The following is a 22,001-nucleotide window of genomic DNA, read 5'->3' on the forward strand; positions in this document are numbered from 1 at the left end:
ATTATTTTAAACTCTCCATATTTTCCTGGTTTTAATATAACTGAAATACCTGTTTGATACATGGAACTAGAAAGTGCTGAATTAAGTGACGTGTGTTGTCATTTGTGTAAATAGGAAGCCTCTTTGTCCAAAAACTTTGAACAGAATTCTATGGGAAAGCTGTCCAGTCCTGGTGCTTTTCTCTGTGTGAATTTTTAACGCCATCTAATATTTATTGTTGGGTGATCTCAGTTTTTAATTAGCATTTTTTTTTGCCTGCTGATAGCGTTCTCGTTTCTATTTCATCAATACGGAGGTAACGCATGATCTCTCTGAAGTAATCTTGTGAAATGGTTTCTCCAAAGGAACGGTATCCCATACAGTACATGTCTGAGCAGAAGCTCTCCATACACACGCTCTCGCCACCGAATACTTCAGGGACATACAGGAATGAAATGATGCTCATCAACAGACAGATCCCAGGCAGTGTCTCCTTGCTCCCTGTGCACCTCAGCCACAGTACCTGCTGTAGCATGTTCACGTCACATAAAACAATGAAAGCAGGCGAGTGTGTTGCGGATGTATTTTTGTGCTTGAGATGTAGAGGCTGCTCTCTCAGTGATGACATTTTGTGCTTGAGATGTAGAGGCTGCTCTCTCAGTGATGACATTTTGTGCTTGAGATGTAGAGCCTGCTCTCTCAGTGATGACATTTTGTGCTTGAGATGTAGAGCCTGCTCTCTCAGTGATGACAGTTTGTGCTGATAATATACACTCCTAAAACTGGTTATAACTCCAGTTGTGTTTGTGATTAAGATTCTAACACTGACAGTGTGTTATATTCACTACTGGTCAAAAGTTTTAGAACACCTACTCATTCAAGGGTTTTTCTTTATTTTTACAATTTTCTACATTGTAGAATAATAGTGAAGACATCAAAAACTATGAAATAACACAATATGGAATCATGTAGTAACAAAAAAAAAGTGTTAAATAAATCAAAATATATTTTATATTTGAGATTCTTTAAATTGCCACCCTTTGCCTTGATGATAGCTTTGCACACTCTTGGCATTCTCTCAACCAGCTTCACCTGGAATGCTTTTCCAACAGTCTTGATGGAGTTCCCTCATATGCTGAGCACTTGTTGGCTGCTTTTCCTTCACTCTGCGGTCTGACTTATCCCAAACCATCTCAATTTGGTTGAGTTCGGGGGATTGTGGAGGCCAGATCATATGATGCAGCACTCCATCACTCTCCTTCGTGGTAAAATAACCCTTACACAGCCTGGAGGTGTGTTGCATCACACCGGGACTGAGAGACTGAAAAACAGCTTCTATCTCAAAGCCATCAGACTGCTAAACAGCCATCACTAACTCAGTGAGGCTGCTGCTTGCACTGAGACCCAATCACAGGCCATCACTAGTCACTTTAAATAATGCCACTTTAATAATGTTTACATATCTTACATTACTCATATCACATGTATATACTGTATTTTATACCATATATTGCATCTTGACTATGCCGTTCGGCCATCGCTCATCCATATATTTATATGTACATATTCTCATTCACCCCTTTAGATTTGTGTGTATTAGGTAGTTGTTGGGGAATTGTTAGATTACTTGTTAGATATTACTGCACTGTCGGAACTAGAAGCACAAGCATTTCGCTACACTCGCATTAACATCTGCTAACCATGTGTATGTGACCAATAACATCTGCTAACCATGTGTATGTGACTAATAACATCTGCTAACCATGTGTATGGACCAATAACATCTGCTAACCATGTGTATGTGACCAATAACACCTGCTAACCATGTGTATGGACCAATAACATCTGCTAACCATGTGTATGGACCAATAACATCTGCTAACCATGTGTATGGACCAATAACATCTGCTAACCATGTGTATGGACCAATAACATCTGCTGACCATGTGACCAATAACATCTGCTGACCATGTGTATGTGACCAATAACACCTGCTAACCATGTGTATGGACCAATAACATCTGCTAACCATGTGTATGGACCAATAACATCTGCTGACCATGTGACTAATAACATCTGATGACCATGTGTATGGACCAATAACATCTGCTGACCATGTGTAATGGACCAATAACATCTGCTGACCATGTGTAATGGACCAATAACATCTGCTGACCATGTGTAATGGACCAATAACATCTGCTGACCATGTGTAATGGACCAATAACATCTGCTAACCATGTGTAATTGACCAATAACATCTGCTAACCATGTGTAATGGACCAATAACATCTGCTAACCATGTGTATGGACCAATAACATCTGCTAACCATGTGTATGGACCAATAACATCTGCTGACCATGTGTAATGGACCAATAACATCTGCTAACCATGTGTAATGGACCAATAACATCTGCTAACCATGTGTATGGACCAATAACATCTGCTAACCATGTGTATGGACCAATAACATCTGCTAACCATGTGTATGGACCAATAACATCTGCTGACCATGTGACCAATAACATCTGCTGACCATGTGTATGGACCAATAACATCTGCTGACCATGTGTATGGACCAATAACATCTGCTGACCATGTGTATGGACCAATAACATCAGCTGACCATGTGTATGGACCAATAACATCTGCTAACCATGTGACCAATAACATCTGCTAACCATGTGACCAATAACATCTGCTGACCATGTGACCAATAACATCTGCTAACCATGTGTATGGACCAATAACATCTGCTAACCATGTGTATGGACCAATAACATCTGCTGACCATGTGTAATGGACCAATAACATCTGCTGACCATGTGTATGGACCAATAACATCTGCTGACCATGTGTATGGACCAATAACATCTGCTGACCATGTGTAATGGACCAATAACATCTGCTGACCATGTGTAATGGACCAATAACATCTGCTAACCATGTGTATGGACCAATAACATCTGCTAACCATGTGTATGGACCAATAACATCTGCTAACCATGTGACCAATAACATCTGCTGACCATGTGTATGGACCAATAACATCTGCTGACCATGTGTATGGACCAATAACATCTGCTAACCATGTGTATGGACCAATACAATTTCATTTGACTGGTTTAGCAGTTCTAGTTACCTCCCCTGCCTGAGCCTCAGACAGCTCCAGGATTGACAGATGGCTCTCGATGTCAAAGCTGGAGAAGAAACTGCTCCACTGCTTCTCAAACAACACCAGGTCCTGGAAGAGACACCAGAGTCAGCGTGGCCATCACAACACGCTGGTCCAACGTCTACTCACAGGCGTGTGGTACGTTCAAGCTCAGAATGGTTACCTCAGTCAGGAGGTTGTCCAGGGAGACAGGGTCCAATCTGGTGTAGGTCTGCCACAGCTTCTCACTAATGTCCATCAACTGAAACACACAGCACAGTACACACATCCTGTCAACCATTTGCGACAAGTAACCCAAACTTCTTGCTAACGGCCAAATGCAACGCCACGCCCACAGTTTCTTCTCTGCGATGAGTCTGGATCCGAGCTACCTCCCCGACGATTATTATAATGCGAAACACATTCTAACCGTTCTGATTGGTCCCAGACAGAGCCAGAACACAAGTAGGTAAAGCAGTGTTTTAGAAAATGTGTCATTAGCTTTGATTCTCTGATTGGTTAGAGATGATCCAATTGCTGATGACTTTGTTTTGTATCAACGCCCCTCGTCACCACAAATGTCTAAGACTGAAGTATGTAGCGAATTTAGTTTGAGTTGTCAGGCAACTATTGTCTACCATTCAAATTAAATGGAGATGTAATTATTTTACTAACTATTCTGCCATGGATGTAAGGTTTGTATTACATTTGTATTAGTAATATGGAGTGAGGTACCTTGTATTTCATGGTGAAGAAGCTTCCTCCACCAATCCCCTCCAGAGCGAAGGCCTGAATGATGGGCCACTTCTCTATCATAAACATGTCAAACGTCTGGATGTGGCCTGAAAACAGCACAGTTTCTCATTTACATATAAACAATACACATCCCAAATCGTCACACTATAAAACAAGTTGCTGGTTACAGTTCAATTATGTTACAATTGTTCAATTAGTTGTTTGCTTCATTACATAAGTGGAACAATAGAAGTCACGTCGGAGGCTGTTAAAAGCAATTGCTGGTTACCAAGGAGGTAGTTATAGAGGAGTAATTACTGATTACCAAGGAAATAGTTATAGAGGAGTAATTACTGGTTACTAAGGAGGTAGTTATAGAGTAATTACTGGTTACCAAGGAAGTAGTTATAGAGGAGTAATTACTGGTTACCAAGGAGGTAGTTATAGAGGAGTAATTACTGGTTACCAAGGAGGTAGTTACAGAGGAGTAATTACTGGTTACCAAGGAGGTAGTTATAGAGGAGTAATTACTGGTTACCAAGGAGGTAGTTATAGAGGAGTAATTACTGGTTACCAATGAAATAGTTATAGAGGAGTAATTACTGGTTACTAAGGAAGTAGATATGGAGGAGTAATTACTGGTTACTAAGGAAGTAGATATGGAGGAGTAAATGCAGTGCATTCAGGAAGTATTCAGACCCCTTCACTTTCAACACATTTTGTTACGTTACAGCCTTATTCTGAAATTGATTAAATCGTTTTTTCCCCTCATAAATCTACACACAATACCCCATAATGACAAAGCAAACACAGGTTTTTAGATATCCTTTTTTAAATTTTTTTACTGAAATATCACATTAACATAAGTATTCAGACCCATTACTCAGTACTTTGTTGAAGCCTTTTTGGCAGCGATTACAGCCTTGAGTCTTCCTGGGTATGACGCTATAACCTTGGCACACCTGTATTTGGGGAGTTTCTCACATTCTTGCTTGCAGATCCTCTCAAGCTCTGTCAGGTTGGATGGGGAGCGTTGCTGCACAGCTATTTTAAGGTGTCTCCAGAGATGTTCAATCGGGTTCAAATTCGGGCTCTGGCTGGGCCACTCAAGGACATTCAGAGACTGTGTTGTCTTGGCTGTGTGCTTAGGGTTGTTGTCTTGTAGGAAGGTTTACCTTTGCCCCAGTCTGAGGTCCTGAGCGCTCTGGAGCAGGTTTTCATCAAGGATCTCTCTGTACTTTGTTCCGTTCATCGTTCGCTTGATCGTGACTAGTTTCCCAGTCCCTGCCGCTGAAAAACATCCCCACACCATGATGCTGCCACCCCCATACTTTACCGTAGAGATGGTGCCAGGTTTCCTCCATTTTTTTAAACATTTTAGTCATTTTAGCAGACGCTCTTATCCAGAGCGACTTACAGTAGTGAACACATTCATTTCATGCATTTTTTTTGTACTGGCCCCCCGTGGGAATCGAACCCACAACCCTGGCGTTGCACACACCATGCTGGCGTTGCAAACACCATGCTCTACCAACTGAGCCACAGGGGGCTCAGTTATGCTTGGCATTCAGGCCAAAGACTTCAATCTTGGTTTCAACAGACGAGAGAATATTGTTTCTCATGGTCTTAGAGTCTTTAGGTGCCTTTTGGCAAACTCCAAGCGGGCTGTCGTGTGCCTTTTACTGAGGAGTGGCTTCCCTCTGGCCACTCTACAATAAAAAGGCTTGATTGGTGGAGTGCTGCAGAGATGGCTATCCTTCTGGAAAGTTCCCCGGCCACTAGGAGCGCCGCCTCTGGATGAGCGTTTTCCTGTTTGCTTATGGCCGTATACAGCTCATTGAGTGAGTTCTTAGTGCCACCATCGGTTTGTGGTGGTAAATAGAAAGCTATAAAAAATACAGATGAAAACTCTCTAGGTAGATAGTGTGGTCTACAGCTTATCATGAGATACTCTACCTCAGGCGAGCAAAACCTTGAGACTTCCTTAATATTAGATTTTGTTATTTACAGCTGTTGTTTACAGCTGGTGCACCCATTGTCTTACCAGAGTGTAACGCCCTGGCCATAGAGAGGGGTTTTTGTTCTTTATTTTGGTTAGGCCAGGGTGTTACATTGGGTGGGCGTTCTATGTTCATTTTTCTATGTTTTTGTATTTCTTTGTTTTGGGCCGTGTGTGGCTCCCAATCAGGCACAGCTGTAGTTCGTCATTGCTGATTGGGAGTCACACATAAGGAGCCTGTTTTTCCTTTGGGTTTTGTGGGGGGATTGTTTCTGTTTAGTGTCTTGCACCTGACAGCACTGTTTGGCTGTCGGTTTTCTTGTATCGTGTTCGTTCGTAAATTAAAACTCAAGATGAACACTAACTCTGCTGCACCTTGGTCTACTTCCATAGACAGCCGTTACACAGAGGCAGCTCTTCTATATTGCCGATGCAGCGTAAACCCCACCAGCTGAATGTTATCCATGTCGTCGTTCAGCCACAACTCGGTGAAACATAATACAGTCTTTAATGTCCCATTGGTCGGATATTCGTGAACGTAGCTCGTCTATTTTGTTATCCAAATGATTGTACGTTGGCTAATAGGACTGATGGTAGAGGCAGATTACCCAGTCGCCGTCGGATCCTTACAAGGCACCCCGACCTATGTCCTCGATATCTCCGTCTCTTTCTCATGCGATGAACGGGGATTTGAGCCTTGTCGGGTGTCTGAAGTAAATCCTTCGCCTCCGACACGTTAAAGAAAAAATCTTCTTCCAGTTCGAGGTGAGTAATCTCTTGTCCTGATATCCAAAAGCTCTTTTTCGGGTCATAAGAGACAGTGGCGGAAACATGTACAAAATAAGCTACAAATAACACAAAAAAAACACACACAGTAGCACAATTGGGTCTTTACTGAATCAGTACTGAATCATAAGTAAGGCTGTTTTTTTTGTTGCAGATGCAGGAGGTTACAACTGTTCAGAATGATGATATGATATGAGGTTATGATTAATACGTTGACTGTTTTATGGATGTAATAGGTAAAGACCTTCAGAGTTTAATTCAGGAGACGGTAACAACCGCTCTCGTGGTGCCCCAAATCCTAATGAGTTAATTGTCAAATGATTAATTTAAAATCAGGTAACACATATAGTTAGTTGATTAAATAAATAACAATCATCAGATTAATGAAAGTAAAGTCACGACACGTAACAAAATGTGAGAAAAGTCAAGGGGTCCGAATACTTGCCAAAGACACTGTACATGTAACATGTACTATGTAATGTAATCTCTGTAAGTATACTGTACCCTGGGTGCTGTAAGGAACTCCTATACGGCTGCAGTCTTGAACCATGCTCACAAAGCTGGAGATCTTAAACTCCTCCGCTGCTTCCTCGTCTTCATACTGCAGGGGGAGATGAGGGGAAAAACAAAGAAGATGGGGGAGGGCGGAGAACAGGAGTGTACACAATCAACATGGGTAATCAACATTCAACTTATACACAGGTCAATGTATGTCTACGCTTGGTTAAGGAAACAAATATAAATGCATTTCTATTAATTAAGTAATCTAATCAAGACATAAAAATATTGTTAATTACTTGATCAATTGAAAATTTGAATGAGAATTTAGAAATGTGATGGCAGGAAGCTAACCTCTGCCTGGGTAAGGCAGTCTATGTGGTTACAGTAGTAGCTAACCTCTGCCTGGGTAAGGCAGTCTATGTGATTACAGTAATAGCGAACCTCTGCCTGGGTAAGGCAGTCTATGTGATTACAGTAATAGCGAACCTCTGCCTGGGTAAGGCAGTTTATGTGATTACAGTAGTAGCTAACCTCTGCCTGGGTAAGGCAGTCTATGTGATTACAGTAATAGCGAACCTCTGCCTGGGTAAGGCAGTTTATGTGATTACAGTAGTAGCAAACCTCTGCCTGGGTAAGGCAGTCTATGTGATTACAGTAATAGCTAACCTCTGCCTGGGTAAGGCAGTCTATGTGATTACAGTAATAGCTAACCTCTGCCTGGGTAAGGCAGTCTATGTGATTACAGTAATAGCTAACCTCTGCCTGGGTTAGGCAGTCTATGTGTGGTTACAGTAATAGCTGACCTCTGCCTGGGTAAGGCAGTCTATGTGGTTATAGTAGTGAACTGACCTCTGCCTGGGTAAGGCAGTCTATGTGATTACAGTAATAGCTAACCTCTGCCTGGGTAAGGCAGTCTATGTGATTACAGTAGTAGCAAACCTCTGCCTGGGTAAGGCAGTCTATGTGATTACAGTAATAGCTAACCTCTGCCTGGGTAAGGCAGTCTATGTGATTACAGTAATAGCTAACCTCTGCCTGGGTAAGGCAGTCTATGTGATTACAGTAATAGCTAACCTCTGCCTGGGTTAGGCAGTCTATGTGTGGTTACAGTAATAGCTGACCTCTGCCTGGGTAAGGCAGTCTATGTGGTTATAGTAGTGAACTGACCTCTGCCTGGGTAAGGCAGTCTATGTGATTACAGTAATAGCTAACCTCTGCCTGGGTAAGGCAGTCTATGTGATTACAGTAGTAGCTAACCTCTGTCTGGGTAAGGCAGTCTATGTGATTACAGTAATAGCTAACCTCTGATTGGTTCATGCAGTGAACGGTGAGGTTCCTCCAGTGGGAGACGTAAGGCAGCAGGTAACTGTAGTTGACTGGGTTACAGTACAGGTGAACACTCTCTGCCTTGATCAGCACGATCACATCTGGAGATGGAGACGAAGAGAGGGGTCTCAATGTTAACGAGCCAGAACAACACACGGAGTAAGACAGCATTAACAACACACTAGAAAACAGAGGTTGTCATCCCAAAAGCACCCTATTCCCTATATAGTGCACTACTGTTGACCAGAGACCTATATGCACTATATAGGGAATAGGGTGCCATTCGGGATGTAGACCTTTAGACATATTAATCACTGGAGCCAGGAGCCATAACCCCTACTACTGACTATACTGATCCTAACCCCATAACCCCTACTACTGACTATACTGATCCTAACCCCATAACCCCTACTACTGACTATACTGATCCTAACCCCATAACCCCTACTACTGACTATATACTGATCCTAACCCCATAACCCCTACTACTGACCATACTGATCCTAACCCCATAACCCCTACTACTGACCATACTGATCCTAACCCCATAACCCCTACTACTGACTATACTGATCCTAACCCCATAACCCCTACTACTGACTATACTGATCCTAACCCCATAACCCCTACTACTGACTATATACTGATCCTAACCCCATAACCCCTACTACTGACTATACTGATCCTAACCCCATGTTGCTGCGTGGCTGGTGAAATAGATATTCTAACAGGGCAATACCTAAATCTACCCGCATTTGCCGGGTGTTAATTTTATGCCCTGGACATAGATAAATTGCAGTCGGTTCACAACAGGGCAGCACATATCGCACTTAGATGTACACGTAGGGCGGATGCTTTGCTGTATCTTGGCCAGGTCGCAATTGTAAATGAGAACTTGTTCTCAACTTGCCTACCTGGTTAAATAAAGGTGAAATAAAAATTAATAAATAAAAATGTCAATTACATGCCAGTCTCCCCTGGCTCAAAGTTGAGGAGAGATCTAGAGCGACTTACAGTAGTGAATGCATACAGTTGTGGAGAGATTGCCTGCATCACTATGGGTATTTGCGCAAGGTATTGATGCGTTTAAGGTACCGAACTGTCTGTTGGCACAAAGTATGGACACTCATCGGTAAAAAACAAGATATGCAACCAGACGTCTCTTCATTTACATTTTAGTCATTTAGCAGACGCTCTTATCCAGAGCGGCTTACAGTAGTGAATGCATACATTTCATGCATTTTTTTTTGTACTGTCTGCCACCCCAGGTAACTCAGATTTTTAAACAGATAAAAGAACACCTTACGGCATGACGGGGACTATGAAGAGACACACAGACATGTTTATATATATATATATTTGCATATTGTATTATATATATATATATATTTGCATATTGTATTATATATATATATATATATATATATATATATATAATTGATTCTATTTGTTGTGTTTTTGCTTCCTATTTGGACCACAGGAAGTGTATCCGCTGCCTTGGGGATCTTAATAAAATACTAAACCCCATATAACCCGTACTCCTCACCATCCAGCACCTCCTCGGGGAAGTCCTCTAGAATGTGCCCCAGGTTCAGATGGTTCTTCCGGTACAGTCCATAGAACAGGTAGTTGGCCAGCTCACTGCAGCCCTCGTTATACCTGCTGTCAATCCCTGCAATATGAACTAACATGTCAAATCATGCTGAAATCAAATAAAACAGGGAAAGTTCATATGACTACATATACAACAATATAGCTAAAGCATCATCTATATAAAACAGGGAAGTTAATATGACTACATATACAACAACATAGCTAAAGCATCATCTATATAAAACAGGGAAAGTTCATATGACTACATATACAACAATATAGCTAAAGCATCATCTATATAAAACAGGGAAGTTCATATGACTACATATACAACAACATAGCTAAAGCATCATCTATATAAAACAGGGAAAGTTCATATGACTACATATACAACAATATAGCTAAAGCATCATCTATATAAAACAGGGAAGTTAATATGACTACATATACAACAATATAGCTAACGCATCATCTATATAAAACAGGGAAGTTAATATGACTACATATACAACAACATCGCTAAAGCATCATCTATATAAAACAAGGGAAGTTAATATGAATACATATACAACAATATAGCTAAAGCATCATCTATATAAAACAGGGAAGTTAATATGACTACATATACAACAATATAGCTAAAGCATCATCTATATAAAACAGGGAAGTTAATATGACTACATATACAACAATATAGCTAACGCATCATCTATATAAAACAGGGAAGTTCATATGACTACATATACAACAATATAGCTAAAGCATCATCTATATAAAACAGGGAAGTTCATATGACTACATATACAACAATATAGCTAACGCATCATCTATATAAAACAGGGAATAGTGTACAAAACATTAAGAACACATGCTCTTTCCATGAGACTGACCAGGAGAAAGCTACTGTATGAACCCTTATTGATGTCACTTGTTAAATCCACTTCAATTAGTGTAGATGAAGGGAAGGAGTCGGGTTAAATAATGTTTTTTAAGCCTTGACACAGGATTGTGTATGTGTGCCATTCAGAGATTTAAGTGCCTATGAACGGGGTATGGTAGTAGGTGCCAGGCGCACCGGTTTGTGTCAAGAAGGTTCATGCTCTACAACATTCGCAGAGTACGACCCTGCCTCACACAGGAAGCGGCGCAGGTCCTAATCCAGGCACTTGTCATCTCCCGTCTGGATTACTGCTACTCGCTGCTGGCGGGGTTCCCTGCCTGTGCCATTAAACCCCTACAACTCATCCAGAACGCCGCAGCCCGTCTGGTGTTCAACCTTCCCAAGTTCTCTCACGTCACCCCGCTCCTCCGCTCTCTCCACTGGCTTCCAGTTGAAGCTCGCATCTGCTACAAGACCATGGTGCTTGCCTACGGAGCTGTGAGGGGAACGGCACCTCCGTACCTTCAGGCTCTGATCAGTCCCTAAACCCAAAGAAGGGCACTGCGTTCATCCACCTCTGGCCTGCTGGCCCCCCTACCGCTGCGGAAGCACAGTTCCCGCTCAGCCCAGTCAAAACTGTTCGCTGCTCTGGCACCCCAATGGTGGAACAAGCTCCCTCACGACGCCAGGACAGCGGAGTCAATCACCACCTTCCGGAGACACCTGAAACCCCACCTCTTTAAGGAATACCTGGGATAGGACATAGTAATCCTTCTACCCCCCCCCCCCAAAAAAAGATATAGATGTACTATTGTAAAGTGGTTGTTCCACTGGATATCATAAGGTGAATGCACCAATTTGTAAGTCGCTCTGGATAAGAGCGTCTGCTAAATGACGTAAATGTAAGAACTGCAACGCTGCTGGGTTTTTCACGCTCAACAGTTCCCTCGTGTGTATCAAGAATGGTCCACCACCCAAATGGAAACATTGGAGTCAACATGGGCCAGCATCCCTGTGGAACGCTTGACACCTTGAAGAGTCCATGTCCTGATGAATTGAGGCTGTTCTGAGGGCAAAAGGTGGAGGTGAAACTCAATATTAGGAAGGTGTTCCTAATGTTTGGTATACTAAGTGTATAAATAATAATATCTCAAGACAGTATACTGCATTCAAGCAATGTTTAATATATTGATTGTCATGATGTCAAATTCAACTTCCTCAGACTGAATGTTGACTCCAGTATTGAGACAGTGCTGGACTCACCCAGAGAGCAAAGAATCCCATCAGGGCTGGCTTCCCCCTCCCACAGAAGTGACTGGACATGGCGCAGACGGGAGCAGCTGAAAAAGACAAACACAATATAACATAACTACAGTAGGTGCCATTGACGCCAGTTTGTCAAAATACAAATAAACATCCACCGTATGAACCTTGGAGCAGCAATTGGACAAAAGGTTAACAGTCCGACGGCGAGAAAGAGGAAATGCCATGACTCGAAAGCAGGGGGAAAAAATTTTCTAAGTACAAACCTTCATCGCCTGAATACAAGCCAGGTAATATTACTTATAAATCTAGTTTATCGCTTGAGCATTTTGAGGATGTTAGATCCCATGGGTCTGCTGGCTCTCTTGAGAATCATGAGATGCAGCCAGTGACGATTTCTCTGAAATTGAGGCTGACCAGGATGAAGGCCGTCCTGTGGCAGCAGGTGTGTTGGTACAGATTTCCAACGTTTGCCCTGAAAATCTTACCAGAGATGATTTTGGACCGGTTGGAGCGCGGTTTTTGGAATAAGTGGATCTATGCTTTTTGGCCAACCAATATGTTGTTTCAAGCTGGGTAAAAGACAAACTGGGAACTGTTATATCCGTCAAAGTTTAGAGAAGTGGAATTGTTTAGATTTTTTTGTGTATCCTCCACCCAGAGAAGCCATCTGCGTCAGGCGTCTCGAGACTCGACTGGTGTCATGTTCGGGGTGAAAGTAAGGCGGTATGGTCCGGTAAAACATGAGCCTGTCACAATAACGAAAACTAAATCTCAAGAAAACTGTCGGCCATTACACCATTATTTATCATTAGGCTGACGCATGGCATGAAAAATTTGCGAATGGACTTGAAAACGGGTGGCATAGCCTAGACCAGGGACCATCAACTAGTGGTTAAGAGTGTCGGGGGGGCCGGAACAGGCAGGGTCGGCAGGTAGCCTAGTGGTTAAGAGTGTCGGGGGGGCCGGAACAGGCAGGGTCGGCAGGTAGCCTAGTGGTTAAGAGTGTCGGGGGGCCAGAACAGGCAGGGTCGGCAGGTAGCCTAGTGGTTAAGAGTGTCGGGGGGGCCGGAACAGGCAGGGTCGGCAGGTAGCCTAGTGGTTAAGAGTGTCGGGGGGGCCAGAACAGGCAGGGTCGGCAGGTAGCCTAGTGGTTAAGAGTGTCGGGGGGGCCAGAACAGGCAGGGTCGGCAGGTAGCCTAGTGGTTAAGAGTGTCGGGCCAGTAATTGAAAGGTCACTGGTTTGAATCCCTGAGACGACTAGGTGAAAAACCCTAATTGCTCCTGTAAGTCACTCTGGATAAGAATGTCAACTAAAATATAAAGATAATTACAAATCATTTGTAGAATGCAAATTGACCACAAGAAGCCCAAACAGATGCTTGACTAAAACATAATAATTTCAGGGTTCCCGAGTGGTGCTGCGGTCTAAGGCAGTGCTAGCTGCGTTACTACAGATCCTGGTTCGATCCCAGGCTGTGTCGTGACCGGGAGACCCCCAGCGTCGACCGGCTAGGGGAGGGCTTGGCCGGCAGGGATGTCCTTGTCCCATCGCGCTCTAGCGACTCCTGTGACGGGCTGGGCGCTGACACGGTCGCCAGGTGTACGTGTTTCCTCCGACACATTGGTGCGGCTGGCTTCCGTGTTAAGTGTGTATTGTGTCAAAAAGCAGTGCGGCTTGGGCGGGGTTGTGTTTCGGAGGACTCTTGACCTTCGCCCCTCCCGAGTCTGTACGGGAGTTGCAGCGATGGGACAAGACTATCAATTGGGGAGAAAAGGATGTGGAAAGTGTGCAGGAGGCCATAGTCAGAGGGAGTGTGAAGTTCGGGTTGAGAAAGCACTGTGTGAACACTGTGGGGCGCCCATGCAGCTGGGGGTCTGAAGTGCCCTGTACAAGAGACAAGTTGAGATTGTTTGAGTGAGGAAGACTTTCATATGCTGAGGCAGTAAGGAGAGTAGAGGATAGCCCAATGATGAGGGATTTGACTCGGAGCCCCCCCCCCCCCAGTGAGTAGGCCTGAAGAGAGAGATTCAGAAAGGTTGAGTTTTAATAAGGTTGGATTTCTTGCATTTAACCAACTTTGATCAACTGCACTGATGGAGAAAAAAAAAAAATCACCGAAGAAAGATGTGATAGTTGAAGCAGCAGATAAATATTTGGGTGTGAGAGATTTTTGTGCAGAAGATCTACAGGAAATTGAGAGAAGGGTTTCCATCCTCCAAGGACCACGGCCTGGTGTAGAATCGTTTAGGGCTAAAGTAGTGGGATGTGTTTTGGAGATAGTGTGCAGGGTTAGATGGTGGTGCAATTTACATTTTCCACCTTCTACCTTTTTTCGTATGATCAAAATGTGCAATCCGCACTCAGACCTGCGAAAGGCGGAAATAGCAACACAGCATCTACAGTAAATAATAATAAATAAAAAAAATACAGTAAAAAAGGTACAACGTAGATGAATATGCACATTCCCACAGTGCGACTTTGATTGAATTCCTAGGCAATTGACGCTTGCGGCTAACTAGTCTAGCTAAAATCAATCGATTAGTTAGCTTCATTATCTGGTTGATCCAATATCAATAGTCAAACATGGCGAGAGATAGCTGACGTTTGCTTGAAAGCTACTGTTAGCTAACGTTACCAGTTGACTAACGTTACCCGTTGGCTAACGTTACCCGTTGGCTAACGGTACCCGTTGACTAGCGTTACCCGTTGACTAGCGTTACCCGTTGACTAGCGTTACCCGTTGACTAGCGTTACCCGTTGACTAGCGTTACCCGTTGGCTAGCGTTACCAGTTGGCTAACGTTACCAGTTGGCTAACGTTAGCTAGCTCAACCGCCGAGCAACGTAAAGAAGCAACACATCTGCAGCTAAATATTTACAGCCGGCTAGCTAAAAGGTAGCTAGCTAGCTTCATCACGTCCCATTTCGGGTAAACAAGATAGCGTCAGAAATCGACGTTACCTGACAGCGGGGCTCATACACGGGAATTGTCCGTTCGCCCTGCGTATACAAGCCATTTTTAAACAAACGTTGTTATGAAAATAACGTTTTATAAATCCGGCGATATTTTTCAAGGCGCCAGTATCGGTGCCATTATTTTTGTTCGTTAGCCCTATAGACCTGTATAAAACTACACGGCATAGCAACCGCCTGGATCATTACACATTTAGGGGAGTAGCTTTTTAAAAACACTGTCATATTTAGGCTAAACAACATGTAATTCCATTAGTTATGGCTGGTATAAGACAAGTATCATTAATGAACATATATAGTTTTTTTGGGAGGGGGGATATTAGTTGTTATAATATAGAAAGGGATATAACCTACATATTGGAAACCCCTCTTCCTACACCACAGCAGCAGTCGACCCTGTTAGCGTTGACTCTACAGTTCCATTACATTAGACGCAGGAATCTTCTGTGGTTTGGGGTTAATAATAATTTAGTCTCCAACCCTTCATCTGAACATTAACACGCATCGCTTGGTGTACGGTTTTCATATCGGCGAGAAATTATTTTAAACAACAAAAATAGGCTAAATTGATACACAGGGTTAGGGTTCCCACAGGGCCATATTTCCATGTTAAAGAGCTTGTTCACGGAAGACAGAGTGGACTAACCTGTGCTAATGAGCTATCTGCATCTCTCTGAACACCTGTGTGTATTTAACAGATGTGATCTTTACTCTGTAGATATTACATATGTTGTGCAAGGCTCGATAGTGCTTGTATGCCAGTAGACTGGGATTTACCATCAATAATTGAACAATTACAAAAATATTGGAATACAATATGTATAAATACTTAATAAAGAGGTTGCACATTAGATATGCATTTCTCGATGCTCTTTATGGCTGTAGAAAAACAACTCTGTAATTAGCAGGGAGCTAATATGCCCATTACATTTAGAACATGTTAACAAACTCTTCTTACAGCAATCATACATACAAAAGCACTACAGGGAGATCACAATATCTAAGAGGTACTGTAAACACACACTAAATCAAATGTGTTTATTTAGCCCTTCTCACATCAGCTGATATCTCAAAGTGCTGTACAGAAACCCAGCCTAAAACCCCAAATAGCAAACAATGCAGGTGTAGAAGCACGGTGGCTAGGAAAAACTCCCTAGAAAGGCCAAAACCTAGGAAGAAACCTAGAGAGGAACCAGGCTATGAAGTGTGGCCAGTCCTCTTCTGGCTGTGCAGGGTGGAGATTATAACAGCACATGGCCAAGACGTTCAAATGTTCATAGATGACCAGCATGGTCAAATAATAATAATCACAGTAGTTGTCGAGGGTGCAACAAGTCAGCACCGCAAGAGTAAATGTCAGTTTGCTTTTCATAGCCAATCATTGAGAGTATCTCTACCGCTCCTGCTGTCTCTACAGAGTTAAAAACAGCAGGTCTGGGACAGGTAGCACGTCCGGTGAACAGGTCAGGGTTCCATAGCCGCAGGCAGAACAGTTGAAACTGGAGCAGCAGCACGGCCAGGTGGACTGGGGACAGCAAGGAGTCATCATGCCAGGTAGTCCTGAGGCATGGTCCTAGGGCTCAGGTCCCCCGAGAGAGAGAAAGAAAGAAAGAAAGAAAGAAAGAAAGAAAGAAAGAAAGAAAGAAAGAAAGAGAATTAGAGAGAGCATACTTAAATTTACACAGGACACCGGATAAGACAGGAGAAATACTCCAGATATAACAGACTGACCCTAGCCCCCCGACACATAAACTACTGCAGCATAAATACTGGAGGCTGAGACAGGAGGGGTCAGGAGACACTGTGGCCCCATCCGATGATACCCCCGGACAGGGCCAAACATGCAGGATATAACCCCACCCACTTTGCCAAAGCACAGCCCCCACACCACTAGAGGGATCACTTCAACCACCAACTTACCATCCTGAGACAAGGCCGAGTATAACCCACAAAGATCTCCGCCACGGCACAACCCAAGGGGGGCGCCAACCCAGACAGGAAGACCACGTCAGTGACTCAACCCACTCAAGTGACGAACCCCTCCTAGGGACGGCATGGAGGAACACCAGTAAGGCAGTGACTCAGCCCCTGTAATAAGGTTAGAGGCAGAGAACCCCAGTGGAGAGAGGAAAACCGGCCAGGCAGAGACAGCAAGGGCGGTTCGTTGCTCCAGAGCCTTTCCGTTCACCTTCACACTCCTGCGCCAGACTACACTTAATCATAGGACCTACTGAAGAGATGAGTCTTCAGTAAAGACTTAAAGGTTGAGACCGAGTCTGCGTCTCTCACATGGGTAGGCAGACCATTCCATAAAAATGGAGCTCTATAAGAGAAGGCCCTGCCTCCAGCTGTTTGCTTAGAAATTCTAGGGACAATTAGGAGGCCTGCGTCTTGTGTCCGTAGCGTACGTGTAGGTATGTACGGCAGGACCAAATCGGAAAGATGGGTAGGAGCAAGCCCATGTAATGCTTTGTAGGTTAGCAGTAAAACCTTGAAATCAGCCCTTGCCTTAACAGGAAGCTCTGGAGTAATATGATCACATTTTTGGGTTCTAGTCAGGATTCTAGCAGCCGTATTTAGCTCTAACTGAAGTTTATTTAGTACTTTATCCAGGTAGCCGGAAAATACAGCATTGCAGTAGTCCAACGTAGACGTAACATAAGCATGGATTAATTTTTCTGCATCATTTTTGGACAGAAAGTTTCAGATTTTTGCAATGTTACGTAGATGGAAAAAAGCTGTCCTTGAAACAGTCTTGATATGTTCTTCAAAAGAGTGATCAGGGTCCAGAGTAACGCCGAGGTCCTTCACAGTTTTATTAGAGACGACTGTACAACCATCAAGATTAATTGTCAGATTCAACAGAAGATCTCTTTGTTTCTTGGGACCTAGAACAAGCATCTTTGTTTTGTCCGAGTTTAAAAGTAGAACATTTGCAGCCATCCACTTCCTTATGTCTGAAACACAGGCTTCCAGTGAGGGCAATTTTGGGGCTTCACCCCTTTTCATTGAAATGTACAGCTGTGTGTCATCCGCAAAGCAGTGAAATTTAACATTATGTTTTCGAATGACATCCCCAAGAGGTAAAATATATAGTCTTCCCTGTGGCTCAGTTGGTAGAGCATGGTGTTTGTAATGCCAGCATGGTGTGTGCAATGCCAGGGTTGTGGGTTTGATTCCCATGGGAGGCCAGTACAATTTTTTTTTAAAGAAAATGAATGAAATGAAATGTATGCATTCACTACTGTAAGTCGCTCTGGATAAGAGCGTCTGCTAAATGACTAAAATGTAAAAATAGTGAAAACAATAGTGGTCCTAAAATGGAACCTTGAGGAACACTGAAATTTACAGTTGATTTGTCAGAGGACATTGACTATTCACAGAGACAAACTGATATCTTTCTGACAGATCTAAACCAGGCCAGAACTTGTCTGTGTAGACCAATTTGGGTTTCCAATCTCTCCAAAAGAATGTGGTGATCGATGGTATCAAAAGCAGCACTAAGATCTAGGAGCACGAGGACAGATGCAGAGCCTCGGTCTGACACCATGAAAAGGTCATTTACCACCTTCACAAGTGCAGTCTCAGTGCTATGATGGGGTCTAAAACCAGACTGAAGCGTTACATATACATTGTTTGTCTTCAGGAAGGCAGTGAGTTGCTGCGCAACAGTTTTTTCAAAACATTTTGAGAGGAATGGAAGATTCGATATAGGCCGATAGTTTTTTTAATATTTTCTGGGTAAAGATTTTGCTTTTTCAAGAGAGGCTTTATTACTGCCCCTTTTAGTGAGTTTGGTACACATCCGGTGGATAGAGAGCCGTTTATTATGTTCAACATAGGAGGGCCAAGCACAGGAAGTAGCTCTTTCAGTAGTTTAGTTGGAATAGGGTCCAGTATGCAGCTTGAAGGTTTAGAGGCCATGATTATTTTCATCATTGTGTCAAGAGATATAGTACTAAAACACTTTAGTGTCTCCCTTGATCCTTGGTCCTGGCAGAGTTGTGCAGACTCAGGAGAACAGAGCTTTGGAGGAATGCGCAGATTTAAAGAGGAGTCCGTAATTTGCTTTCTAATGATCATGATCTTTTCCTCAAAGAAGTTCATGAATGTATTACTGCTGAAGTGAAAGCCATCCTCTCTTGGGGAATGCTGCATTTTAGTTAGCTTTGCGACAGTATCAATAAGAAATTTCGGATTGTTCTTATTTTCCTCAATTAAGTTGGAAAAATAGGATGATCGAGCAGCAGTGAGGGCTCTTCGATACTGCACGGTACTGTCTTTCCAAGCTAGTCAGAAGACTTCCAGTTTGGTGTGGCGCCATTTCCGTTCAAATTTTCTGGAGGTTTGCTTCAGAGCTCGGGTATTTTCTGTATACCAGGGAGCTAGTTTCTTATGACAAATGTTTTTGGTTTTTAGGGGTGCGACTGCATCTAGGTTATTGCGCAAGGTTTAATTGAGTTCCTCAGTTAGGTGGTTAACTGATTTTTGTCCTCTGACGTCCTTTGGTAGGCAGAGGGAGTCTGGAAGGGCATCAAGGAATCTTTGGGTTTTGTGGAGCTAGAGGAGTTAGAGCCCTGTCTATGTTCGTAGATAAGATGAGAGCACCCCTCCAGCTAGGATGGAGTCCGTCACTCCTCAACAGGCCAGGCTTGGTCCTGTTTGTGGGTGAGTCCCAGAAAGAGGGCCAATTATCTACAAATTCTATCTTTTGGGAGGGGCAGAAAACAGTTTTCAACCAGCGATTGAGTTGTGAGACTCTGCTGTAGAGCTCATCACTCCCCCTAACTGGGAGGGGGCCAGAGACTCTCTGCTGTAGAGCTCATCACTCCCCCTAACTGGGAGGGGGCCAGAGACTCTCTGCTGTAGAGCTCATCACTCCCCCTAACTGGGAGGGGGCCAGAGACTCTCTGCTGTAGAGCTCATCACTCCCCCTAACTGGGAGGGGGCCAGAGACTCTGCTGTAGAGCTCATCACTCCCCCCTAACTGGGAGGGGGCCAGAGACTCTGCTGTAGAGCTCATCACTCCCCCTAACTGGGAGGGGGCCAGAAACAATTACTCGATGCCGACACATCTTTCTAGCTGATTTACACGCTGAAGCTATGTTGTGCTTGGTGACCTCTGACTGTTTCATCCTAACATCGTTGGTGCCGACGTGGATAACAATATCTCTATACTCTCTACACTCCCCAGTTTTAGCTTTAGCCAGCACCATCTTCAGATTAGCCTTAACGTCGGTAGCCCTGCCCCCTGGTAAACAGTGTATGATCGATGTTTTGTACTAAGTGTACAAAACATTAAGAACACTTGCTCTTTCCACGTCAGACTGACCAGGTGAGAGCTATGATCCCTTATTGATGTCGCTTGTTAAATCCACTTCAACCAGCGTAGAACCAGTGTAGGGGAGGAGACGGGTTAAAAAAATAATTTGGAAGCATTGAGACATGGATTGTGTACGTGTGTCACTCAATCAAACGTCTGTGGGTGGTATTTAATGTCACCACCTATGTGAAGCTAGCCACAATAATGATTAGCCACACTGTAGAATCTGCGGATCGCCTTCAAAATAAAAGTCTTGCATTGAAACTGACAAACAAACACAAAAACTGGATAATGCTAAACAAGGTAAAAAATGTATTTTTTTTAATATATAAAAAAATATATGTATATGGATTTTGCTACACCCACAATAACATCTGCTAAACAAGTGTATATGACCAATACGCTCTTGCCTTCCCTGTGACTCAGTTGGTAGAGCATGGTGTTTGCAACGCCAGCATGGTGTGTGCAACGGCAGGGTTGTGGGTTCGATCCCCACGGGGGGCCAGTACAAAAAAATGCATGAAATGAAATGTATGCATTCACTACTGTAAGTCGCTCTGGATAAGAGCATCTGCCAAATGACTAAAATGCTATAAAATTTGATTTGATGTTGTATGATTTCAACAAAAGATGGTTAGTCAATTTGACCAAAACATTTAAAATCAGTTGAAATCTCAGCGTGGCTGGATTCAGAATTGTATTGGGGGCAATACTGTATCCTTGCCTATGTAGCTTGGGTCCGTGAAATGGGATTTTATTATTTATTATTGCAGGACTTTGACACGACTGTGAAAGGAGCCACATTAGAGTACCAGTCGAGACTACTGTGAATTGAACATTTATATTGCAATGTAATAGCCTTACCTACGGATTTTGGGTCCATGAAATGGGGTATCGGCTTACTCAGTGACACCCACAGAACACAACTGTGAAGAGTTTACACAAATATTAAGGTTGTAACTCTCTATTGCAGGACACCACTGTGAAAATGAGCCACATTAGCTCACTAAGTCAATAGGGCTCAATAGTACGCTAATATGTGTAAACCCTTCAGTTGTGTTATGTGGGTGTCACCCAGGAGGCTGACACCCCATTTCATGGACCATAGGATTCATAGGTAAGGCTGTACAGTGAAATATTAATGTTCAAATCAAATCACATTTATTTGTCACATACACATGTTTAGCAGGTGTTAATGCGAGTGTAGCGAAATGCTTGTGCTTCTAGTTCTGACCATGCGGTAATATCTAACAAGTAATCTAACAATTTAACAACAACTACCTTATACACACAAGTGTAAAGGAATGAATATGAATATGTACATAAAAATATGTAAATAAGTGATGGCCGTGCAGCATAGGCAAGATGCAGTAGATGGTATAGAGTACAGTATATACATATGAGATGAGTATTGTAGGGTATGAAAACATTATATAAAGTGGCATTGTTTAAGGTGGCTAGTGATACATTACATCAGGATGGCAA

General features: G+C 43.1%; 1 protein-coding gene across 2 annotated transcripts in view; it reads right to left on the reverse strand.

Annotated features, from left to right (window-relative positions):
- The window catches only part of dnaaf9 (dynein axonemal assembly factor 9), a 95,125-nt gene extending 79,477 nt beyond the window's left edge, over positions 1-15,648 (reverse strand). The window contains exons 1-8 of one of the 2 annotated variants that reach the window (XM_045723811.2): positions 15,548-15,648; positions 12,218-12,294; positions 10,028-10,153; positions 8,458-8,582; positions 7,159-7,255; positions 3,870-3,976; positions 3,319-3,396; positions 3,123-3,224 (exon numbers count right to left, since the gene is read on the reverse strand). In XM_045723811.2, the coding sequence (XP_045579767.1) occupies positions 3,123-3,224; positions 3,319-3,396; positions 3,870-3,976; positions 7,159-7,255; positions 8,458-8,472 (399 nt within the window). In that variant the 5' untranslated portion in view covers positions 8,473-8,582; positions 10,028-10,153; positions 12,218-12,294; positions 15,548-15,648. Of the gene's footprint in view, positions 1-3,122; positions 3,225-3,318; positions 3,397-3,869; positions 3,977-7,158; positions 7,256-8,457; positions 8,583-10,027; positions 10,154-12,217; positions 12,295-15,181; positions 15,368-15,547 lie in introns of those variants that run through there. The other variant, XM_045723810.2, reaches the window with a different exon arrangement.
- Positions 15,649-22,001: the final 6,353 nt, after the last annotated feature.

The sequence above is a fragment of the Salmo salar genome, chromosome 09, assembly GCF_965601325.2.
Source record: "Salmo salar chromosome 09, fSalSal1, whole genome shotgun sequence".
In the NCBI taxonomy this organism is placed as follows: Eukaryota; Metazoa; Chordata; class Actinopteri; order Salmoniformes; family Salmonidae; genus Salmo; species Salmo salar.